This window comes from Mustela erminea, chromosome 5 (genome assembly GCF_009829155.1).
Source record: "Mustela erminea isolate mMusErm1 chromosome 5, mMusErm1.Pri, whole genome shotgun sequence".
Lineage (NCBI taxonomy): Eukaryota > Metazoa > Chordata > Mammalia > Carnivora > Mustelidae > Mustela > Mustela erminea.
Genome location: NC_045618.1, coordinates 106,230,689 through 106,250,468, shown reverse-complemented (window position 1 = coordinate 106,250,468; position 19,780 = coordinate 106,230,689). Strand labels below are relative to the sequence as shown.

General features: G+C 36.9%; 1 protein-coding gene across 8 annotated transcripts in view; it reads right to left on the bottom strand.

Moving 5' to 3' along the window:
* The window catches only part of KIAA0586 (KIAA0586 ortholog), a 132,115-nt gene extending 112,616 nt beyond the window's left edge, over positions 1-19,499 (bottom strand). For 3 of the 8 annotated variants that reach the window (XM_032344323.1, XM_032344324.1, XM_032344325.1), the window contains exons 1-8: positions 18,534-18,827; positions 17,573-17,637; positions 15,639-15,708; positions 13,971-14,040; positions 7,628-7,802; positions 6,710-6,931; positions 3,639-3,792; positions 494-661 (exon numbers count right to left, since the gene is read on the bottom strand). In XM_032344323.1, the coding sequence (XP_032200214.1) occupies positions 494-661; positions 3,639-3,792; positions 6,710-6,931; positions 7,628-7,802; positions 13,971-14,040; positions 15,639-15,708; positions 17,573-17,637; positions 18,534-18,732 (1,123 nt within the window). In that variant the 5' untranslated portion in view covers positions 18,733-18,827. Of the gene's footprint in view, positions 1-493; positions 662-3,638; positions 3,793-6,709; positions 6,932-7,627; positions 7,803-8,566; positions 8,816-13,970; positions 14,041-15,638; positions 15,709-17,572; positions 17,638-18,533; positions 18,828-19,013; positions 19,216-19,344 lie in introns of those variants that run through there. The other 5 variants (XM_032344326.1, XM_032344328.1, XM_032344329.1 and 2 more) reach the window with 5 other exon arrangements.
* Between the last annotated feature and the right edge of the window lie 281 nt (positions 19,500-19,780).

Below are 19,780 nucleotides of genomic sequence, written 5' to 3'. Positions count from 1 at the left end.
TGTGTACTCTGAGAAACAAACTGAGGGTTTTGGAGGGGAAGGGGGGTGGGAGGTTGGGTATTAAGCCTGGTGGTGGGTATTAAGGAGGGCATGTATTGCACAGAGCACTGGGTGTGGTGCATAAACAATGAATTATGGATCACTGAAAAAAAAAATTTAATTTCATTTTAAAAAGTTAATTCACCATAAAAATGATCAGCTTTACCTTTAGTAAAGCATTATTTTTTTATTAATAACAAAACTTGTTCATTATAGGTTCAAGTAATAATCCATAGAAAATAATCAGAATTATAACTGTATACCTCTACCTCCTACAAAGAATGTAAAGAAGATTGATTTGCCTAGTAAGTATCATTTAAAGAAAAATACTAAAAAAAGATTTAGTTACTATTAGGCACATAAGAAAATAATAAATCAGGAGTATGGAAATCTATTCCTAATTTGACGTAGGTCTAATAAAAGTAGTAGATGCTAGTTATGATTGCTTTATTACCTCTATGACCTGACATCTCCATATTTTCTTTCTCTTCTTTAGGATTTTCCCTCTTTGATATTTTATCATCCTTTGAAACAGGCATAGGAGCAAACCTGCGAGGTGCTGGTGTCTCCAAAGGAGATTTCTGTTTATCAAAACCCATATCTTCAACCTCTCTAAAAGGTGCTTCAATAGAAAATAAAGAAAATAAATTCAACTTATTTTTTAAAAAAACATTAATATATAGAATATTACTCTTCCCCATATTTTAAAAATAAAACTAAAATTATGTAGGATACACAAATTAACAAGGACATAGAAACAGCTCTCAACAAGTGCATGGGTTCAAAATACAACCCATAAAAATTTTACACTTACAGCTAATAAATAAGAAAAAAATCAATATGACAATATTCTGTGCTATTTAAGCTATGGTGAAAATGGCATAGCCAGACACTACTCATGGCAATGAAAACTAATAAAACCATCTGGCACTAAGTATAGGGAGTCTTAAAATGTTTATATATTTTAACCTAGTAACCTTACTCTTGGGAATTTATCCTAAGAAAATAACCTAGAAGAAAGAAAACATTAAATACATGATGATTTATGGGGCACCTGGGTGGCTCAGTGGGTTAAAGCCTCTGCCTTCAGCTCAGGTCATGATCCCAGGGTCCTGGGATCGAGGCCTGCATCAGGCTCTCTGCTCGGCAAGGAGCCTGCTTCCACCTCTCTCTCTATCTCTGCCTGCCTTTCTCCCTATTTGTGATCTCTGCCTGTCAAAAAAATAAATAAAATCTTCAAATAAATAAATAAATAAGTGCATGATGATTTTATCACAGTATGTTTATAAGTAAAAAAAAAAAAAAAAAACTAAAATCTGCCTAAATGCCCAAGAACAGGATAAATGCCCAACAAGTAAACTGTGACTATTCCTTTATCATTAAAAATTAATATTATGGAGGCTTAGTTGGTTAAGCAACTGCCTTTGGCTCAGGTCATGATCCCAGGGACCTGAGATCAAGCCCCACATCTGCTCAGCAGAGTGTCTGCTTCTCCCTCTGCCTCTCCCCACTGTCTCTTGTGCTTTCTCACTCACTCTCTCTCTCTCAAATAAACTCTCTTAAACCTACACTGGTCGGAATGCAGCCACTCTGGAAAACAGTATGTAGTTTCCTCAAAAAGTCGAAAATAGAGCTACCCTACAATCCAGAAATCTCACTACTGGGTATTAACCCTAAAGATACAAATGTAGTAATCCGAAGGGGCACGTGCACCCAAATGTTTATAGCAGCAATGTCCACAATAGCCAAACTATGGAAAGAACCTAGATGTCCATCAACATATCAATGGATAAAGAAGATGTGGTATATATATACAATGGAATACTATGCAGCCATCAAAAGAAACGGAATCTTGCCATTTGCAATTACATGGATGGAACTAGAGGGTATTATGCTGAGCAAAATAGGTAAATGAGAGAAAGACAATTATCATATGATCTCCCTGATATGAGGAATTTGAGAGCCAGGGCGGGACATTGTGGGGGCTAGGGAGGGAAAAAATGAAACAAGATGGGATGAGGAGGGAGAAAAACCATAAGAGACTTTAAATCTCACAAAACAAACTGGGGTTGCTGGAGGGTTGGGGGGAGGGATAGGGTGGCTGGGTTATGGACATTGGGGAAGGTATGTATTATGGTGAGTGCTGTGAAATGTGTAAGCCTGATGATTCACAGACCTGTACCTCTGTGGAAAATAATGCATTACATGTTAATAAAAGCAAATTTTAAAAAACCAATATTATGAAGATAATTACATAAAACATGGGAAATACTTCTGATATGCTAGTAAAAAAGCAGTACAAAATCATATTTATGCTAAATTGCAGTACATAAAAATAATGTATGCCCAAGAAAAAGTATTGAAAAATAAAAAGTTTAACTTGTTGAAGTTTAAATTTACTCATTTTTTCCCTTATATTTCTTTTACTGTCACTAAGACATATAAAGAAAGCAAATCAGTACACAACCAATAAAACATACACTTTTCCACTTAAAATTCAAGTCTAAAAAAACAAAATTTTGAGCAGTTAAGTCTTCAGAACTGAGAATGAAGTTAAGTGTCCATGTCTATAGGTGGAGCATACTGAACCCTGAGTTGTGGCTGTAGCTCTGAACAACCCACTCTCAAGTCCAGTGACCTGGAGCAGGCAAGTCACAACCTCCCTGTGCTTCATCTTCTTTGCTTTCGATTTAAAAATTGACTCATGCCACTTTCACAGCAGTTTTGTAAGGACCACTCCTTTGTGGAAAAACATAAAGCAACTTACAAGTATAAAGAATCTTCAGTACGTCTATAAAACAACAATGGTCTAACAAATCAAATGTTGGGGATATTGTACTACATGGATCTGGATATCCTTAAAGGGATAGCCCTTGATTTTCAATCAATTCATTCAATAATTTAGAAACACATTTGTTTATTTGATTTTTTTTTTGCTTTTTTTTTGGTTTTGGGTTTTTTTTTTACTTTTTGTTTTCTAAGTAGGTGCCACACGCAGCGTGGACCCCAGTGTGGGGCTTGAACTCACAATGCTGAGATCAAGACCTGAGCTAAGATCAAGAATCAGACGCTCAACTGCCTGAGTCACCAGGGACCCCATTTATTCATTTATTTTAAATTCCAGAGGTTTAATACAAATACACTATGCACTTCCTTTGTTACTACAAACAACGATTTTTAAGATTCTATGAAAATAAGCAAACATGTTACTAACTAAAAATAATGTGAAATAGTTTATTACTGTACTCAGGTCATTTCTCTCCTCACAGAATCAAGAAAAATGGAAAATGCACAGTTTGTCAGAGAATTGGAAAACTGATTACAAACACTGATATGAGATGAGTAAAATTTTTCTAAACTTATATGTGCTTCTGACAATTTGTGAAGGTTATTTATTAAAATCAGTAAGCAGGAAATGATCCCTAACTAGACACAACGAATTTTGAAATGACCTAAAAATTACCTAACCTAAAAGAAAACTAATTTTATAAAACAAAGACTTAGTCTTCTACTGCCTATTAAACAAGTTTTGGGCTGACATATTATAAAGAACATTCGTAGGTAACATTTTTCATTCACAGAGAACTAGACATTTTTACCTTGTTTGGAAGCAAATGTGTTCTGTGAAGATAGATCACTGCCACCATGATTAGAAAAGTCTGGTTTTCCAGAATACTTTTCCATTGCTCTAGAAGGGGGCATAGCAACAGGCTGAAAACTACTGGTCTTGAGCGCAGCACTAATGAAATGAGTCTGGAAAATATACAATTATTTTATCAATTTCAAATACCATTTGAAAGAGTTAGATGACAAACTACACTGAAATTTATTAGAGGACCTGAAAACAATATGTTAGATTTAATAAACGATAAGAATACATACATTACATGTAACTATCCACTGTAGCAATGATGTCACTGGGTTAAGCCTGGCTCTGTAATGTGACCTTGATCATTTGAGTTAGCTATTCTAAACCTCAGTTTCTTCCTTTCTACTTCAGAGATGGCTTGAAGACCAATGAGGCATGCTAGGAAATGACCAAAAGGAAGGGGCTCTAGTCCAAGACATCTACTTCAACCAAAGAATTTCAAACCAAAATCTCTCCTCTTCTCTTTTATATCCTGGATGATTTCATTTGAAGGGTTAAAATTCTTGCTAAGAAGCACCCAAATTTGTAGTATTAATAATATATATGCATTTAAATACAAATGAGAGCTAAAATGACAATTTTCAGCACTATTTATTAAAACATCCGGAAATTATATGTATCTAATAAAACTGATTTCAAAAGTCTTATGAGGTAAAGGAAAATCTAAAAATATTTACAGTTTAACAGCTTTTTTCTCTATACACATATCTTAAAAATGTGTAGAGAGAAAAAAAAATACGTAGAGATCTGGGGTGCCTGGGTGCATCAGGGGGTTAAATAAAGCCTCTGCCTTCGGCTCAGGTCCTGATCCCAGGGTCCTGGGATCGAGCCCCACATCAGGCTCTCTGCTCAGCAGAGAGAAGGGAGACTGCTTCCCTTCTTCTCTCTCTGCCTGCTCTCTGCTACTTGTGATCTCTGTCAAATAAACAAACAAACAAATAAATAAATAAATCTTTTAAAAAAATGTGTAGAGATCTCTCTACATAAAACAAATGGGAGAGACTCAACAAATTTCACTTCATTAAGCATTTATTGAACTACTAATATACCTAATATGTCACTAAAGCTTCAACTTTCCCTGTAATTATGAGCTTTATAAATAAGATGTCTACATTAGGAAAGATCCCATTCTTACAAACTAAGAAACTCAATGAATTAAAAAAAAAAGTCAATGAATAATGGACTTATAAAAAATGGATAAATAGCAGGCAGGCATATAATACAAGTAGGACCCTCTCTTCAAATCAATGTACTTTTCAAATGTATCATCTTTTACCTGAAGAAAAAAATAAAATGTTTTATAGGTAAAGAAATCAAGGCTTAGAAAAGGGCAGTTATTTGTAGGCTGGGGACCAGCACTCTGCCAGACCCAATCCTAGCTTCTCACCATATTGCACACTCAATTTCAGTTGTACATGGACTGCTTACTAAAACCTTACTTTGTATGGCCATAATTATTCCAATAAAAATACTATATTCAAACACATGGAAAGCTCAAGCCAAGCTCTAATAAGAAGTTTGTGGGTTTTTTTTTTTTTAAAGATTTTATTTATTCATTTGACAGAGATCACAAGTAGGCAGAGAAGCAGGCAGAGAGAGAGGAAGGGAAGCAGGCTCCCTGCTGAGCAGAGAGCCCAATGCGGGGCTTGATCCCAGCACCCTGGAATCACAACCTGAGCTGGGGTTCGATCCCAGCACCCTGGGTTCATGACCTAAGCTGAAGGCAGAGACTTTAACCCACTGAGCCACCCAGGCGCCCCTCTAATAAGAAGTTTTGAGAATTGCAGTATATTAGTGTCTGTTCTGTGATAACATACTGAGCTATAATAAACTTACTTTTGTATATTCTTCTGAACATTATATTTTAATTTTTTACAGTTTTTAAGTTGCAGATTAATTAGGAAAAAATAAAAACCAATGCATTTATAAAGCTGATCACTCACTCAAAACAAAACAAACAAACAAACAAAGAAGTATACTGAGTACCTGAGTACTGGCTACTGTTCCAGGACTTGGAAATTCCAAAATAAATAAGAAACTATACTACCAGTTCCTTCTGAAGATAACTCTTCTTTTTATAACAACCCAGAGCTTCATATTCAAAAGGCAATTAAAAATGTTTATGCTTTTGATTAATTAAATGCAGAAGCACTATGTATACCAAATGGTTCTCATCTCATTAGAATCATTAGAGCTTTCTATTCCCAGGCCCCACCTCAGACCTGCTGTCTGACTGAGAGGTACAAGCACGTGTATTTTCATAAGGCTCTTCATGTGATTGTGATGCATATTCTCAGCCTAACAAGCACTGATGTAACAAGTCACTGCAATGCAATATGAGCCCTTACAAAAGGGTATGAAGAAAGGTACCTGGGTGGCTCAGTGGGTTAAGCCTCTGCTTTCAGCTCAGGTCATGGTCCCAGGGTCCTGGGATCAAGCCCTGCATTGGGCTCTCTGCTCAACAGGGAGCCTGCTCCCCCGCCGCCCCCCCGGTCCTCTGCCTGCCTCTCTACCTACTTGTGATCTCTGTCAAATAAATAAAATCTTTTTTAAAAATGGTATGAACAGAAATACCACAAAAAAAGGAAAAGCTAACTCCATGGAAATGTCTTATAGAACTAGTGATATCTGAACTAGAATGTGCAGAGAGAGGTCTTCACTTGCACAGGAAGAATAATGAACTCAAAAATCACTACTTAAGAATGAAAACTGTGGGCGCCTGGGTGGCTCAGTGGGTTAAGCTGCTGCCTTCTGCTCAGGTCATGATCTCAGGGTCCTGGAATCGAGTCCCATATCGGGCTCTCTGCTCAGCAGGGAGCCTGCTTCCCTCTCTCTCTCTCTGTCTGCCTCTCTACCTACTTGTGATCTCTCTCTGTCAAATAAATAAATAAAATCTTTAAAAAAAAAAAAAGAATGAAAACTGTTACAATGTAATGAGCTATTGCAATTATCAATGAATATTAGCTCAGGGATCCAAGTGATAAAAGACCATGGGATGTGTGCTAGCTTTATTATAGATACCTGAATATCTATTTGCTGCTGTTGTAATTTTTCAAGATGCCTAATGTGCTGCTCCATAAACACATTCATTTGCTTTTCATGATCATGACAATGTAATTTCTCATGTTTATTCTGAATGCTTGTTTGCTGCTCTGTAACACGTTGTAACTGTTTATCAGCCTCCTGTAACTTATTCAGTAATTCTGTAACAGAATTGACTTTTGCTTCCAAATCACTCTGCACCTAAAACAATAAAAACCCAAAAAACATCAAAAATACACTCAGTTACTACAAAGGCTGTTTAAAGTGACTGATAATAAAAATCAAAGAAATAAAAAGCAGAAGATAGTTAGCCTTAAGTAGATTTTTTTTCTCTCATTAATAACACATTTGCAACAAAGAATTGTTATGCTGCCAAAAATAAAACACTTAAATGGTAATTAAAAAGAAGCAAATAACAAAACAAATTAGCTTTTGATACCCCCCTAATCTCAGGCTGAATTAAGTCAGCAGCCTGGAGTCCCAGACTTAGCTTGGCCACCTATTAGCTCTGGGACCTGTGCCTATTCTAACAGTGTTTCTCAGTTTTCCATTTGCAAACTGAGGGGGTTTGCCACAGACAATCTCTGAGTTCCTTTCTAGTTCTGAAATAAAGATGACCTGTTGTCCCAGGTTGCCCAGGACTCAGGGTTCCCTGGATGTGATATTTTCAGGCTGAAACCAGGCAGTCCTAGGTTCTCTGGTATTATCACAGCAAGGCCGGGGTACGTCTCAACTCTTCAGAGATAATATACAAGCACAAACAGGAAAACTCTTTCAAACTGAGACCAACCAGAATGACACTGGTCTACAGTAGGATACGACCATTTATAGACAATTCCTCATAAGTATTTTTACATTTGACAAAGAAGCCGCAAAAACCTGGGGAGAAAATTATACTTTGATCAGCGGGGCTGCCGTAGCGATGGCAGCTGCAGTCGCTGCGGCCACTGTTGTAGCTGAATCAATTCCACTGGGTGAAATTCTCGTCTCCTGAGTAGCAGCGTCCTTTTCTGGACCTGCATCTTCTAAAAGCTGTACCTTTACTTCCTTAAACACAGGCATGTTTTGAGCTCTGTAAATGAAAAAGGAATAGAAATATATTCAGTAAGCCACACTGAGCCATTTCAAGAAGGATTCGCGACGATAAATTGCTGAAGGTGGGTTTGCTTGATTTTTTTTCAAAAATTGAATCACTTGGTTTTCCATATCGGGATCTAATCAGTCACTTGGTTAATGAAATCTATGAAAAGTCGCTATAGACTAAAGATACAAGAACACAATTCCTGGAAGGCTGTGATATTTCAGAAAATAAGGCTTGCACATATGAAAAAGATGTGGGCACAATTACAAAGATATATAATCACAAAGGACAAACGCAAAACATGCAGAAAAGGTTCTAAGAATGCAAGTACCAAGTTTTACTTCCAAAGGAAGACAACCCAAGAGAAACTGTTCAAACTGCTAAAAAAAAAAAAAAAAAAAAAAGTTCTTTTTAAAATTCTAGCTCATTTCGATTTAATAAATGTCACAGAGTTTGTTAAAACAGGGCATAAAACAGGTTGAAGCAGTCTGGATTAAAAATGAGAGAAATACATAAATACATATATTTACAATGAAAGATTTAACTAAGTAAATACTAAGAAAAAAGGGGGAAAAGACTCAATTTTGTTATATATTTGCCCTGAACAACAACAACAACAAAAACAATGAAAGGAACTAGAAAAAACTGCAGAGTCCCTAGGCAAGTCTAAGTAAGATCAGAAGGAATGTCCTCCATCTCTAACTGCTGGATTTCTCTTGGCTTCTAAAAAGACCCAGAGCAGCTCTTAAGCTTACTCCTTTTTGATATTTCCTCATTTCTACTAGGAGCATCATTTTTCTCTGTCTCAAAATTTTGAAGTTTTCTTGACTTTTCCATTCTCCACTTACCTTCTCACATCTAAATGAGTCACCAAGTTTTGTCAATTATTTCATCACAATTGCAGGAATGGTGTCACAGAACTACGGACTAAGGGGAACCCAATAGGCCACATATCCTAACATCCTAATGTGACAGATGAAGAAACTGAGGTCCACAGAGGTAATAGGATTTACTTGACCAAAGTGACAGACCCAGTAAAGCACAGTTGGCTTATGATTCCTAGAGATGGTCTCATAACATCTAAATCTCTCAGAATAATACTTCTCCCTTCATGCTTCTGCCTCTGGTTTAAAAAAAAAAAAAAAAGCCTCACCATCTTTTACCAACTGTTTCATTCTTGCAGATCTTACTCCTTTAGAAACTTCCCAAACATATCTCTCCACCATTCAAAAATCTAAAATTGTTCCTTAGAGACAAATGACTAGGCTAATTGCTTGTTTGACTGTCCACACACACCATCCCCAATCCCTGTCTCCCTAGCTTCCTATATACACCTGTTAGTTCACACACAACCTTTCAGGAGTCGCATTGCTCCTCACCGGCTACAACACACCCTTCCCACATTTGACTCCAGACTTTTTAATCACTGTTCTCTCAACCTTCCTCCACTCAACTTACTATATATCCTCCTCCGTCTTTAAGATCCAACACAAGCCTTAACCTTCTTCAAAAAACCTATCCTTAAACACTTTCAATTGATCTCTCCCTTTAAATAATTCCTTTTGCTTTTACTGCCTATAGTACACAACTGAGGCTTGATAAGCAGCCACCCCCTGGTTTAAATGTCTGTGCAGAACAGTTTCGTAATATATTAAATGCAATGATGCTTCCTATCACAGTTCTAGTCATTCATTCCTCCATGTATGTCCACATTCTCTCCCCAACTAAGCTCTAAGCAACCTGGGGTGTGGGGTAAGGGGCAGGGAAGGGGGATTTCTTTTAGGCCAAACAGCAACTAAAAAAGAACTAAGCACAGTAGGCACTCATTATGTATCTAACTGATTAAGTGGTGTATTAAGAAAATATAATTTAGATACTTCTATCCTTTAGTATTCCTATCTGAAGTCTGAATGTGAGTTACCCTTTAAGATCGATCATTCTACATGAATACATTAAGTTGACCAACAAGAGAAATAACATTGTAAGATTAGACATCAGCTTCTTCTTCTTTTTTTTAAAGATTTTATTGATTTATTTGACAGAGAGAGATCACTAGTAGGCAGAGAGAATGAGGAGGAAGCAGGCTCCCTGCGGAGCAGAGAGCCCGATGCGGGACTCGATCCCAGGATCCTGAGATCATGACCCGAGCCGAAGGCAGCGGCTTAACCCACTGAGCCACCCAGGCGCCCTAGACATCAGCTTCTTAATAGGCTTTTAAATTTTATTTTTTTCTATTAATCAAATTAAATGCTCAATGTAACAAATGTAAATAGCTTCCAAGTGTAAAAAACAGGGAAAATATACAACTCTCTCATTCAGAAAAATTATTTCTTCTTCTTCTTTTTTTTTTATTTTTAGAATTATTTCTTATTCCTAAATCCTCTGAACCTGGCATTTAGACCAATACCATGAAGAAACTGCCCTCATGAAGGCCAGTAATAATTTTTGCTTAATTCAATGGACACTCTTCAGTCCTTACCTTTCTCTACCTCTGAGAAGCCTATCAAACTTAGAACTTCGTTCTCATTGGCTTTATTAACACCATACATTCCTAAAACTCTGGATAAACTGAGTAGCATTTAGAAGTTCACTTGCTTTTTTGCATAGCTCTTACAGGTTTGGTTTTCTTAGAGTCCTACTCTATGCCATCTTTCTTTTCACTCTCCCTGAGTCACTTCAACTGTTCCCAGAGCTCAGATCACCATTTATATACTACTTCTACACTATATACTATATAGAATATGTGGCATATTCTATACACTTTGTGAATTTGAACTTCATATTGAATTTCCTACTGGACATTTTTTTAAAGATTTTTATTTAGTTATTTGACAGAGATCACAAGTAGGCAGAGAGGCAGGGAGAGAGAGAGGGGGAAGCAGGCTCCCCGATGCGCAGAGAGCCCCATGTGGGGCTCGATCCCAGCACCCCGGGCCATGACCTGAGCCAAAGACAGAGGCTTCAACGCACTGAGCCACCCAGGCGCCCCCTACTGGACATTTTTAACCCGGATATCTCATAGATCTCTCAAACCCCTGCATATGTCCAAAATGAAATTTATTCCCCCAAGAATTCTTTCCCAAGGATTTCCTTTCTCAGTGAATACTACGAGTGACCATGCATTTATACAAGACAAAAATCTGGTATTCATCCTTAGATCCTTCTTCACTCTCAGATCAAATCACCAATTCCTGTCAATGCTATCTCTATCCTCTAAACCTGTCTACTCCTCTCCAAACCAGCATGATTCCCACCCTCATTCCACCACCCTCCAATGTACTGAGGACCAACTAAATCCATCTCAAAGAGATCACCTCCAAATTTGTAGCCAGTTGGTTTCCTGGACTGCAGTCCAGTCCTCTTCCAATTCATCTTTTGATATTGCTATCTAAGTGAGCCTTTTAAGAAATATATATCATACCTTAACATTTTAAGATGATTTTCCCTTTCTCTCCTTTAAAGAAATATAACTTAGGGGTGCCTGGGTGGCTCAGTGGGTTGGGCCTCTGCCTTCAGCTTGGGTCATGATTTCAGGGTCCTGGGATCGAGCCCCATATCGGGCTCTCTGCTCAGCAGGGAGCCTGCTTCCTCCACTCTCTCTGTCTGCCTACTTGTGATCTCTGTCTAATGAATGGATAGAATCTAAAAAAAAAAAAAGTATAACTTAGCCCCTTGCATCCTCTCCATCCATATGTAAGGACATTCTACCCTGTTTTAGACACTCTGGCCAGAATCTTTACTCAGACTCTGGTCTATACTTTTTATTAGTATAGATTTAGAGCAATTATATCAAATAGGACAAATTCTCCAACATTCCAGTTTTTCCCCCCAAATTAGCTGTTCTCAACTATGTGTATTCTATATGTCTGTATTTTTTTTTTTTTTTTTAGGATTTTATTTATCTATTTGACAGACAGAGATCACAAGTAGGCAGAGAGGCAGGCAGAGAGAGAGGAGGAAGCAGGCTCCCTGCTGAGCAGAAAGCCTAATTCGGGGCTCAATCCCAGGACCCTGGGATCATGAGGCTTTAACCCACTGAGCCACCCAGGCACCCCTCTATATGTCTGTATTCTTAATATTATATATATTAAGAATGTATGTCCTTCCAGGTAAATTTTAGAATCACTTTGCCAAATTCCATCTACCATTCTCTAAAACTAATAAATAAGTCAAACAGAGAAAATCAATTATCATATGGTTTCACTTACTTGTGGAACATAAGGAATAACATGGAGGACATTAGGAGAAGGAAAGAAAAAGGGAAGGGGGGGAAATCGGAGGGGGAGATGAACCATGAGAGACTGTGGACTCTGAGAAACAAACTGATACTTATAGAGGGGAGAAGGGATGGGGCAATGGAGGAGCCTGGTGGTGGGTATTGAGGAGGGCACATGTTGCATGGAGCACTGGGTGTTATATGTAAACAATGAATCTTGGAACACTACATCAAAAACTAATGATGTATTATTGTATGGTGACTAACATAACACAATAAAAAAATTAAAAATAATAAAAAATTAAAAATAAAAAAATAAAACCAATAAATTCGAGTGACATCGACTACAGCAAAATCTATCTCTTGAGACACAGACTGTCTTTTAACCGAACATGAGAGTCATTTTTATGTTTCTGATTCAATTATTCTCTACATTGCAACCACCTTCTCAAGACCCTTCCTACTCTGTTTTTAATTCTGTTCTTTCATCCTGAAATGGGGAGAGATCTACTGTCTAAGAGGGATTAGTGTTCACTGTTACCTCTCACCATCCATTTCATAAACAACTTCTCCTTCCCTGATCTGAGAGTTCTGAGAGGTCTCAGAGATTTCCCTTAGGAGAGTTCTGACTTGAAGGCAAGTTGGTAAGGTCCTTACTGCAGGTCAGCTGCATTAGAAGTGATACTCGCTTTTGGTCCAAATGAGTCAGATGTAATCTGCAATTTTTGGTTCAACTGTAAAACTTGAAAGACTGCACCACTCCTCATGCCCTTAATTTTGTTTTCTCTTATATATTTATAAGCCCCAGAATACAATTTATCATCCAAATTCCTCTCTGAACCACATCACATATTGGGAATTGTAGGCTGAACAAAGGTAAAGAGGAAAAATATGATGAGGCCAAACAACCAGCTCTTAAACTCTGGCTGATTCAGACCACACTCTTGTGGTTTAGAGACATTTTTAATTTTTGCTAGTCCAATGTTTCCCAGAGTGTAATATATTTGCCACAGATAGCCGTAGGTGGAAAAATAATAATTTTGTTATTTTAATTGTAGTCATTTAATTGTAATCATTTTAATTGTAGTATTTAAAAAATGATTTTCCATTTTGAAGTAATATAAAAATTTCCTTTTTGAATAAAATGAGAGTTCAAGATCAAGTAAAAATTTTACTTATTTTCTAAGGGGCCTTCCAGGCTGTTCTAGGTCAGGAGTAGAATACATTTAGCCTAAGAATATGTATCTCATCACATATCTGCTAATGATAAAAATAATAAAAACTGCCTCCAGAGTAGTGGAGATGCATGCTTAGCATAATGCTGTTGTTAGAGTCGGTTTTGTATTTCACTGGTATTTAAGATGAACTTGGGAAGGACCACTTTGATGGAGTTAAAGCCATGGTCTCCTTTCACTCCATCCAGACGCTAACCTTATCCCTTTCTTAAATCTTGGCCAGGAAAAATCTAAATGTCATCGGACAGTAAATAGGAAGTATTATGTACTTGACCATTGCTACAAGTAGTATAGTGAAGTGATTAAGAGAGTAAACTCTATGAAGGCAGAGTGCCTAGGTCTGAATCCCAGCCCAGTGAATACTTGCTAAATGGCCTTGGGAAAAATCAATCTCTGTGTGCCTCAGTTTCCTCATCTATAAAATGGGGATTCTGTAAAATTGGGATGTGATAGAATCTACTTCATTGGATTTTATGAGTATTAAATGAGTTAATGCATATAAAATCCTGAGAACAGTACTTCTTCTATAATAATTGTTCACAGCTATTGAGTATCTTATATATCAAGCACTATGAAAAATGTTTTATATATATTTCATTCATAGAAAAGAACGTTTTTCCTATGTCCAAAATGTAACTGAAGCTGATTTTAGAGAACCACATAAAAACATAAGAAATGGCCCACTTATTTTCTGTAAATGAAACTTACTTTTGCTTTAAAGCTGCTCTTAGAGCATCTTTCTGTCCCATGGTGTACCGAGAAATAAAGATGTCATTTGCTGCAAAATTAAAACATGAAACACACTTCAGATTCCTAAAAATTTGTTAAATTTCAGTAAGCTATCCCAAACAGATTTTAAACTAATAAGAGAATGGTTACGAATTCAGCAATAAGATTTCTCAATTTTAAGAAAATACAAGGAAGTGGGGCACCTGGGTGGCTCAGTAAGTTAAGCATCTAATTCTTTTTTTTTTTTTTAAGATTTTTATTTATTTATTTGACAGACAGAGATCACAAGTAGGCAGAGAGGCAGGCAGAGAGAGAAAGGAGGAAGCAGGCTCTCTGCTCTGAGCCCGATCGATGTGGGGCTTGATCCCAGGACTCTGGGATCATGACCTGAGCCGAAGGCAGAGGCTTTAACTCACTGAGCCACCCAGGTGCCCTGTTAAGCAACCAATTCTTGATTTTGGCTCAGATTATGATCTCAACATTGTAAGACTGAGCCCCGTGACAGGTTCTGCCCTGGGCACAGAGCCTGACTGAGGTTCTCACTCTCCCTGTCTCCCTTTCCCTTCTGCCCTCTTATAAAAAAAAGTGCAAGTAACATATTAAATGAACATATAATAATAGTAATAACCCTAGACAATAGGGGAAAAATGTATCAAAAATACCTGGGGATAAATTGTGAAGACATTCTACTCAAACTTGAAAGAGAAAACTGCTTAGATAAAAATAAAGCTACATAGAAAAAGTCACTAAGGGGCACCTGGGTGACTCAGTGGGTTAAAGCCTCTGCCTTTGGCTCAGGTCATGAACCCAGGGTCTTGGGATTCAGCCCCGTATTAGGCTCTCTGCTCAGCGGGGAGCCTGCTTCCCCCCTCTCTCTCTCTGCCTACTCGTGATCTCTGTCAAATAAATAAAATCTTTAAAAGAAAAAAAGAAAAAAATCACTAAATATTTCCTCAAAGCATATTTTTAACTTATTATCTTACAAAAGACTACTCAAAACTTGAATTCAGAGTTTATAAATTTTTTTAATAGCTTATTAAGATGAAACAATCAAAATAATCAGAAAAAATAATAAGTCTTTTTAATTAAGGTCTTTAAAAAAAATCAGTGAATGTCTTAAAACGTAAGAATATAAAATCCTATCTTTACAAAGAAAATCCTGACACATAAAACGTAAATGAACCACAAAGGCATGCTAAGTGAAATAAGACAATAATAAAACTAGATAGACTTGGGGGGAAATGGAGAGTTAGTATTTAATGAGTACAGAGTTTTGACTGAAGAAGATGAAAAAAGGGGGCGCCTGGGTGGCTCAGTGGGTTAAAGCCTCTGCCTTCGGCTCGGGTCGTGATCCCAGGGTCCTAGGATCGAGCCCCACATCAGGCTCTCTGCTCCGCGGGGAGCCTGCTTCCTCCTCTCTCTCTGCCTGCCTCTCTGCCTACCTGTGATTTCTGTCTGTTAAATAAATAAAATCTTTAAAAAAAAAAAAAAAAAAAAAAAGAAGATGAAAAAAGTCTGGAAACGGATGGTGGTGATAACTGCATAAGGGGAATATACCTACTGCTACAGAACTATACACTTAGAATGGTAAATTTCATTGTGTATATTTCACGGCAGTAAAAAAAAAAAAAAAGTCTACCTTTTTACCTTTTTGTTTGTTGCTCTCGTCCAATTTCTCCAAAGGCAACCTTTGCACTGCAACATCCTTAGAAAAATCCTTCAGGATATGAAAGGAAAAATGAAAGGCTAGAAAAACCTTTATGATTTATTACTTACCAAGTACCATTTACTAGCTAAGAGACAGGAGGGCAGGATCATGTTTTTTTACCCTCGATTCCCAGAACCACCACAATGCTTGGGTACCTTGAAGGTACTCAAGGATTTGTTGAATGAGTAAATAAACAAGCAAGCACTGTGGTCCTAAAATTCAGACTCAGATCTCAATTTGCCACTTCTAGCAGAGGGAGTCATGTAACAATTAAGTTGCTACAGTTTAATGTGAAAATCTGATTCATTTTGAGTCAAATGGAGTGCATGAGGATGGCCAACACAAGGCACATCACAAATTAACCACTGTGTTCTTTATCCCTGAGCTCAAAATGTAGTCTCAGAAGGGTTCTCCACAGGCAAACAGCTTTCTGTTCACATATGTAACCCTAGACTTCATTTCTAAGATTCTATTCAGTACTAAGACATCTTGACGTTTTAAGTACTAGGTTCATTCAACAATGCTCTTCCGGTTCCTTAGACACATCATATTTTTCCCTGCTAAATCAGAAAAGGGTAAAGAGAAAATCATAAAAGAAAGGTGATCAGGCTATCTCCTGACAAACAACTGTTAACTTTCTAAATATAGTCAATGAGGCTAACAATATAATAGAATGCATTTGGGATGTTAATACAAAGACCTCCTACAAATGAATAAGAAAAAGTAGAGCACAGAAATATGTAAGTCACAAAAGAATAAAGATGGCAATATACATGGAAAAAAATTTCCCCCTCGGTAATAATAAAATAAAGAATAATAATGATAATAATAATAATAATTTTATTTTATTAAAATAATGAGATGCTTTCTTTACCTACCAAAATGGCAAAGTTTCGTGGTTTTGTTTTTTAGGTTTGTTGGTTTTTTCTTTTCTTTTCTTTTTTTTTTTTTTTTTTTGGTCTAATTCTGATGTCTTGTATTGGTAAAGCTAAGAGAAAATAATACCACTAATTCTATTCATGATCTTACTGAAGAACATATATTGATACAGTCTTTCCAGAGGCAATTTATATAATAGCATATCCATCTGGGAAGTTATTTAGAGAATGGAATTCAGATATCATTAATCATTAAATAAGGCATACTCAAAAAAGAAACAAAAACACCAACCCAAAGGCTAAGCATTTACAGAGGGACCAAGTACAGTACATAATTATACATTTTTATTGTGAATCTTTTGCAAAGTTGTTAAGTAGACAGTTTTAATTTCATTCTTAATTTACCAGCTTCAATTTTCAAGATATTACATTATGAAACTCTGTTCTTTAAAGACTTGTTAAATTGACAATCTATAGTGATAGTGGTCAAAATCTAATTAGATTGCATGAACAAAATGTATTGATCATCAAATATTTTCAGCACTATAAAGGTCAAGATGAGAATTTCATGTTATTTCTTAAAGAATCCTCAAAAAAAAAAACCCACAAAAGACCTTACAATCGTTTGGATAACATATAATCATACCTCACTTTTTAAAAATGATGTTGTTACTAGTTATTTACCTTTACCTAACAGTATATTAAGTCTGCAGTCTAGAACCCCATTTCTTAGGTAACAGCAGAGATTGTTTTCAGTTCCAATATTTCTCTCAGTGTTCAACATCTTAGTAATGAGTATTTTTTATTTTATGGAAGAATTTTTGTGTAATGTCTCAAATACTATTCAAGTCACAATTGGATATAAAACATTTCTCTTGGTAAGTGAAATTAAAGCAAAAACAAGGCCCATTACTCATCAAACATAATTTAGAAATACATTACTCAACAATACTGAAAACCTTAACGTGAACATAATTTAGAATTCTTTTGCTTACCCTTTCTGGCCCCGTAGAATTTGCTAATGGAGGCTGCTGATAAGTTCTAGTCAAGTCTGTTGAACCTAACAAAACAAAGGAATCAATTTTAGTGACTTTAAAACCAGAACCATAATTTTGGAAACTGTATAGGCTTGACTCAAGAACTATAAACTCAATATTAATGCTAAACCTAAATTGGAAGTCATTTTTCATGCAAAGAACTTAAACTGTAATTAAAATATATCCTGATGAAGGTTTTACAGCTGATATTTTGGAAAATAAGGATCAGTACTGACAGTCAAGTGAGATAAATGTTTTAAAATATAGCATTACAATGTTGGATTTGGACATACTATGGGTAGAATTGGCCAGGAATAAAATATGTACATGATATAAAAGCAGGCCTTTATTATGCCACACCTCCCCCAAAAGCAGCACTATAAATATATTTTTTTGTTTTTGCACATATATTCATTAATTTGATCCTTATGGTCATCAATGAAATGGGCAAAGCATATGTTTTCTTCATTTTCGCTGGAGAGACAGGTTAAGTGAGTTGGAACATGGAAGCCATCAAAAGGCAGAAGTTATGCTTTTCTACTATGCCAAACTGAGTAACACCAACCAAACAGAAGGTAGAGCATTTGGTAAAAACCTCTACTGATGAACAGTAAACACACACATCACATAGTTAAGTGCGTCCACCATAGATGTGAACAAGAACAATGTCCAAAAACCACACAAAGAATAAGCACAGAAGTGTTTCATTCATTCCACCTATTGGATATGTTTCAATTAGACCAATTGTACTAGCCATTTTCCCAGAGGAAGGGTCAGCTTTCAAACACCAATTAAAACTAGATGTATCTTATATTTGAGAATTTAAACATTAAAAATCCCCTAAAATTTGAAACGCAAAAAAGAAATGAAAATAAAGACTGAAGATTTACAAAAGTGAAAGCTATTCGGAGTCACATACCACGTAACGTTCCATTCAAGCTAGCCTCGGTTCTAACAGGAAGACGTTTATTTGCAGACAACGCTGGAGGAACACAGGGCAACTCCTCTTTCAGCAAAGCCAAATTATCTCCCTGATTTGGAGAAACTACCTCACGAAGTCTCCTCGCTGGTATTTTAACCCTTTTTTTCTTTTCCGGGCTAAACTTAGAGCCTTTCATATTATTGGGAACAAAACTAGTCCCACAGTTCTGAAAAGAAGAATTTCTTCTGGGTCCATAAAAACTTCAGAACAAAATTTTCACCGCTTTGAGGAGTTGGGGGAGAAGGAACGAGGGAGGAGTATGATAAAAAAAAAAAAATAAATGAGAATTTCAAGTGATTTTAAAACGTTCAGTCATCAACCTTTAAATAAAACAACGTCTAAACACTATCCGCAAAGCTAGAAATTTCAGTTTGGTATTTAACCCAGGATTAGAGACAACTAGAACATCATATTTACCCATTAATCCCACTCAGTCCATTAATGCACACGCCCGTGAATCTGAGAGCGCGGATGACAAGAGAATGGCCGCATGAGCCACAATAACTCAACAACAGAGAGCACTTCCAAAGCCAAGAGCTGGCAGTGCAAAACCAAACAGATGTGGAGGCGAGGTTAACATCTGTTGAGAAGCGGGAGTCAAGTACGTGAAACTGAAATGCTTTAAAAAAAAAAAAAAGCTTAATGACTTTTGAGAATTTATTAATAACTAAAAGTTATTTAAAATAGTTACTAATAATTATAAGCTTAAGAAGCTTAAAGCTTTCTTCAGCCAAAGAGTCTTACACACCCCTCCAGATGCAAACATCGGACACCTAAATTCACCCCTCTGCGTCTCCCGAATGCTTCACAACCCGGCAGTCACAGGTGTAATCTGACAACAGCTTCAGTTGCCCGCGAGTCAACACCCGCTTCTCTTTAAGTCGGCCCTTGAGACACAACACGCATGCGCGCCAAGAAAAATCATCCAAAACACCCAACCAAAAAGCTGACCGCCCTCTGGTGTACCTCCATCCCTCTCCGGGTGGAAACAAACTCCCAACGTAAAAGATTTAAAAGGTGCAGATTTGATTTTATTGTTTTAAAGCAGTACATTGCCCCACCAGACTTAAACACTGCGTAAAACTGGAGGGTCTCATCGGAGACGCGCACAGGTCCCGGCTTAACTGACAATACCACTCCTGTCGACTAGGGACTGTTTACAGTGCAGCTCCTGGAGACCGTTA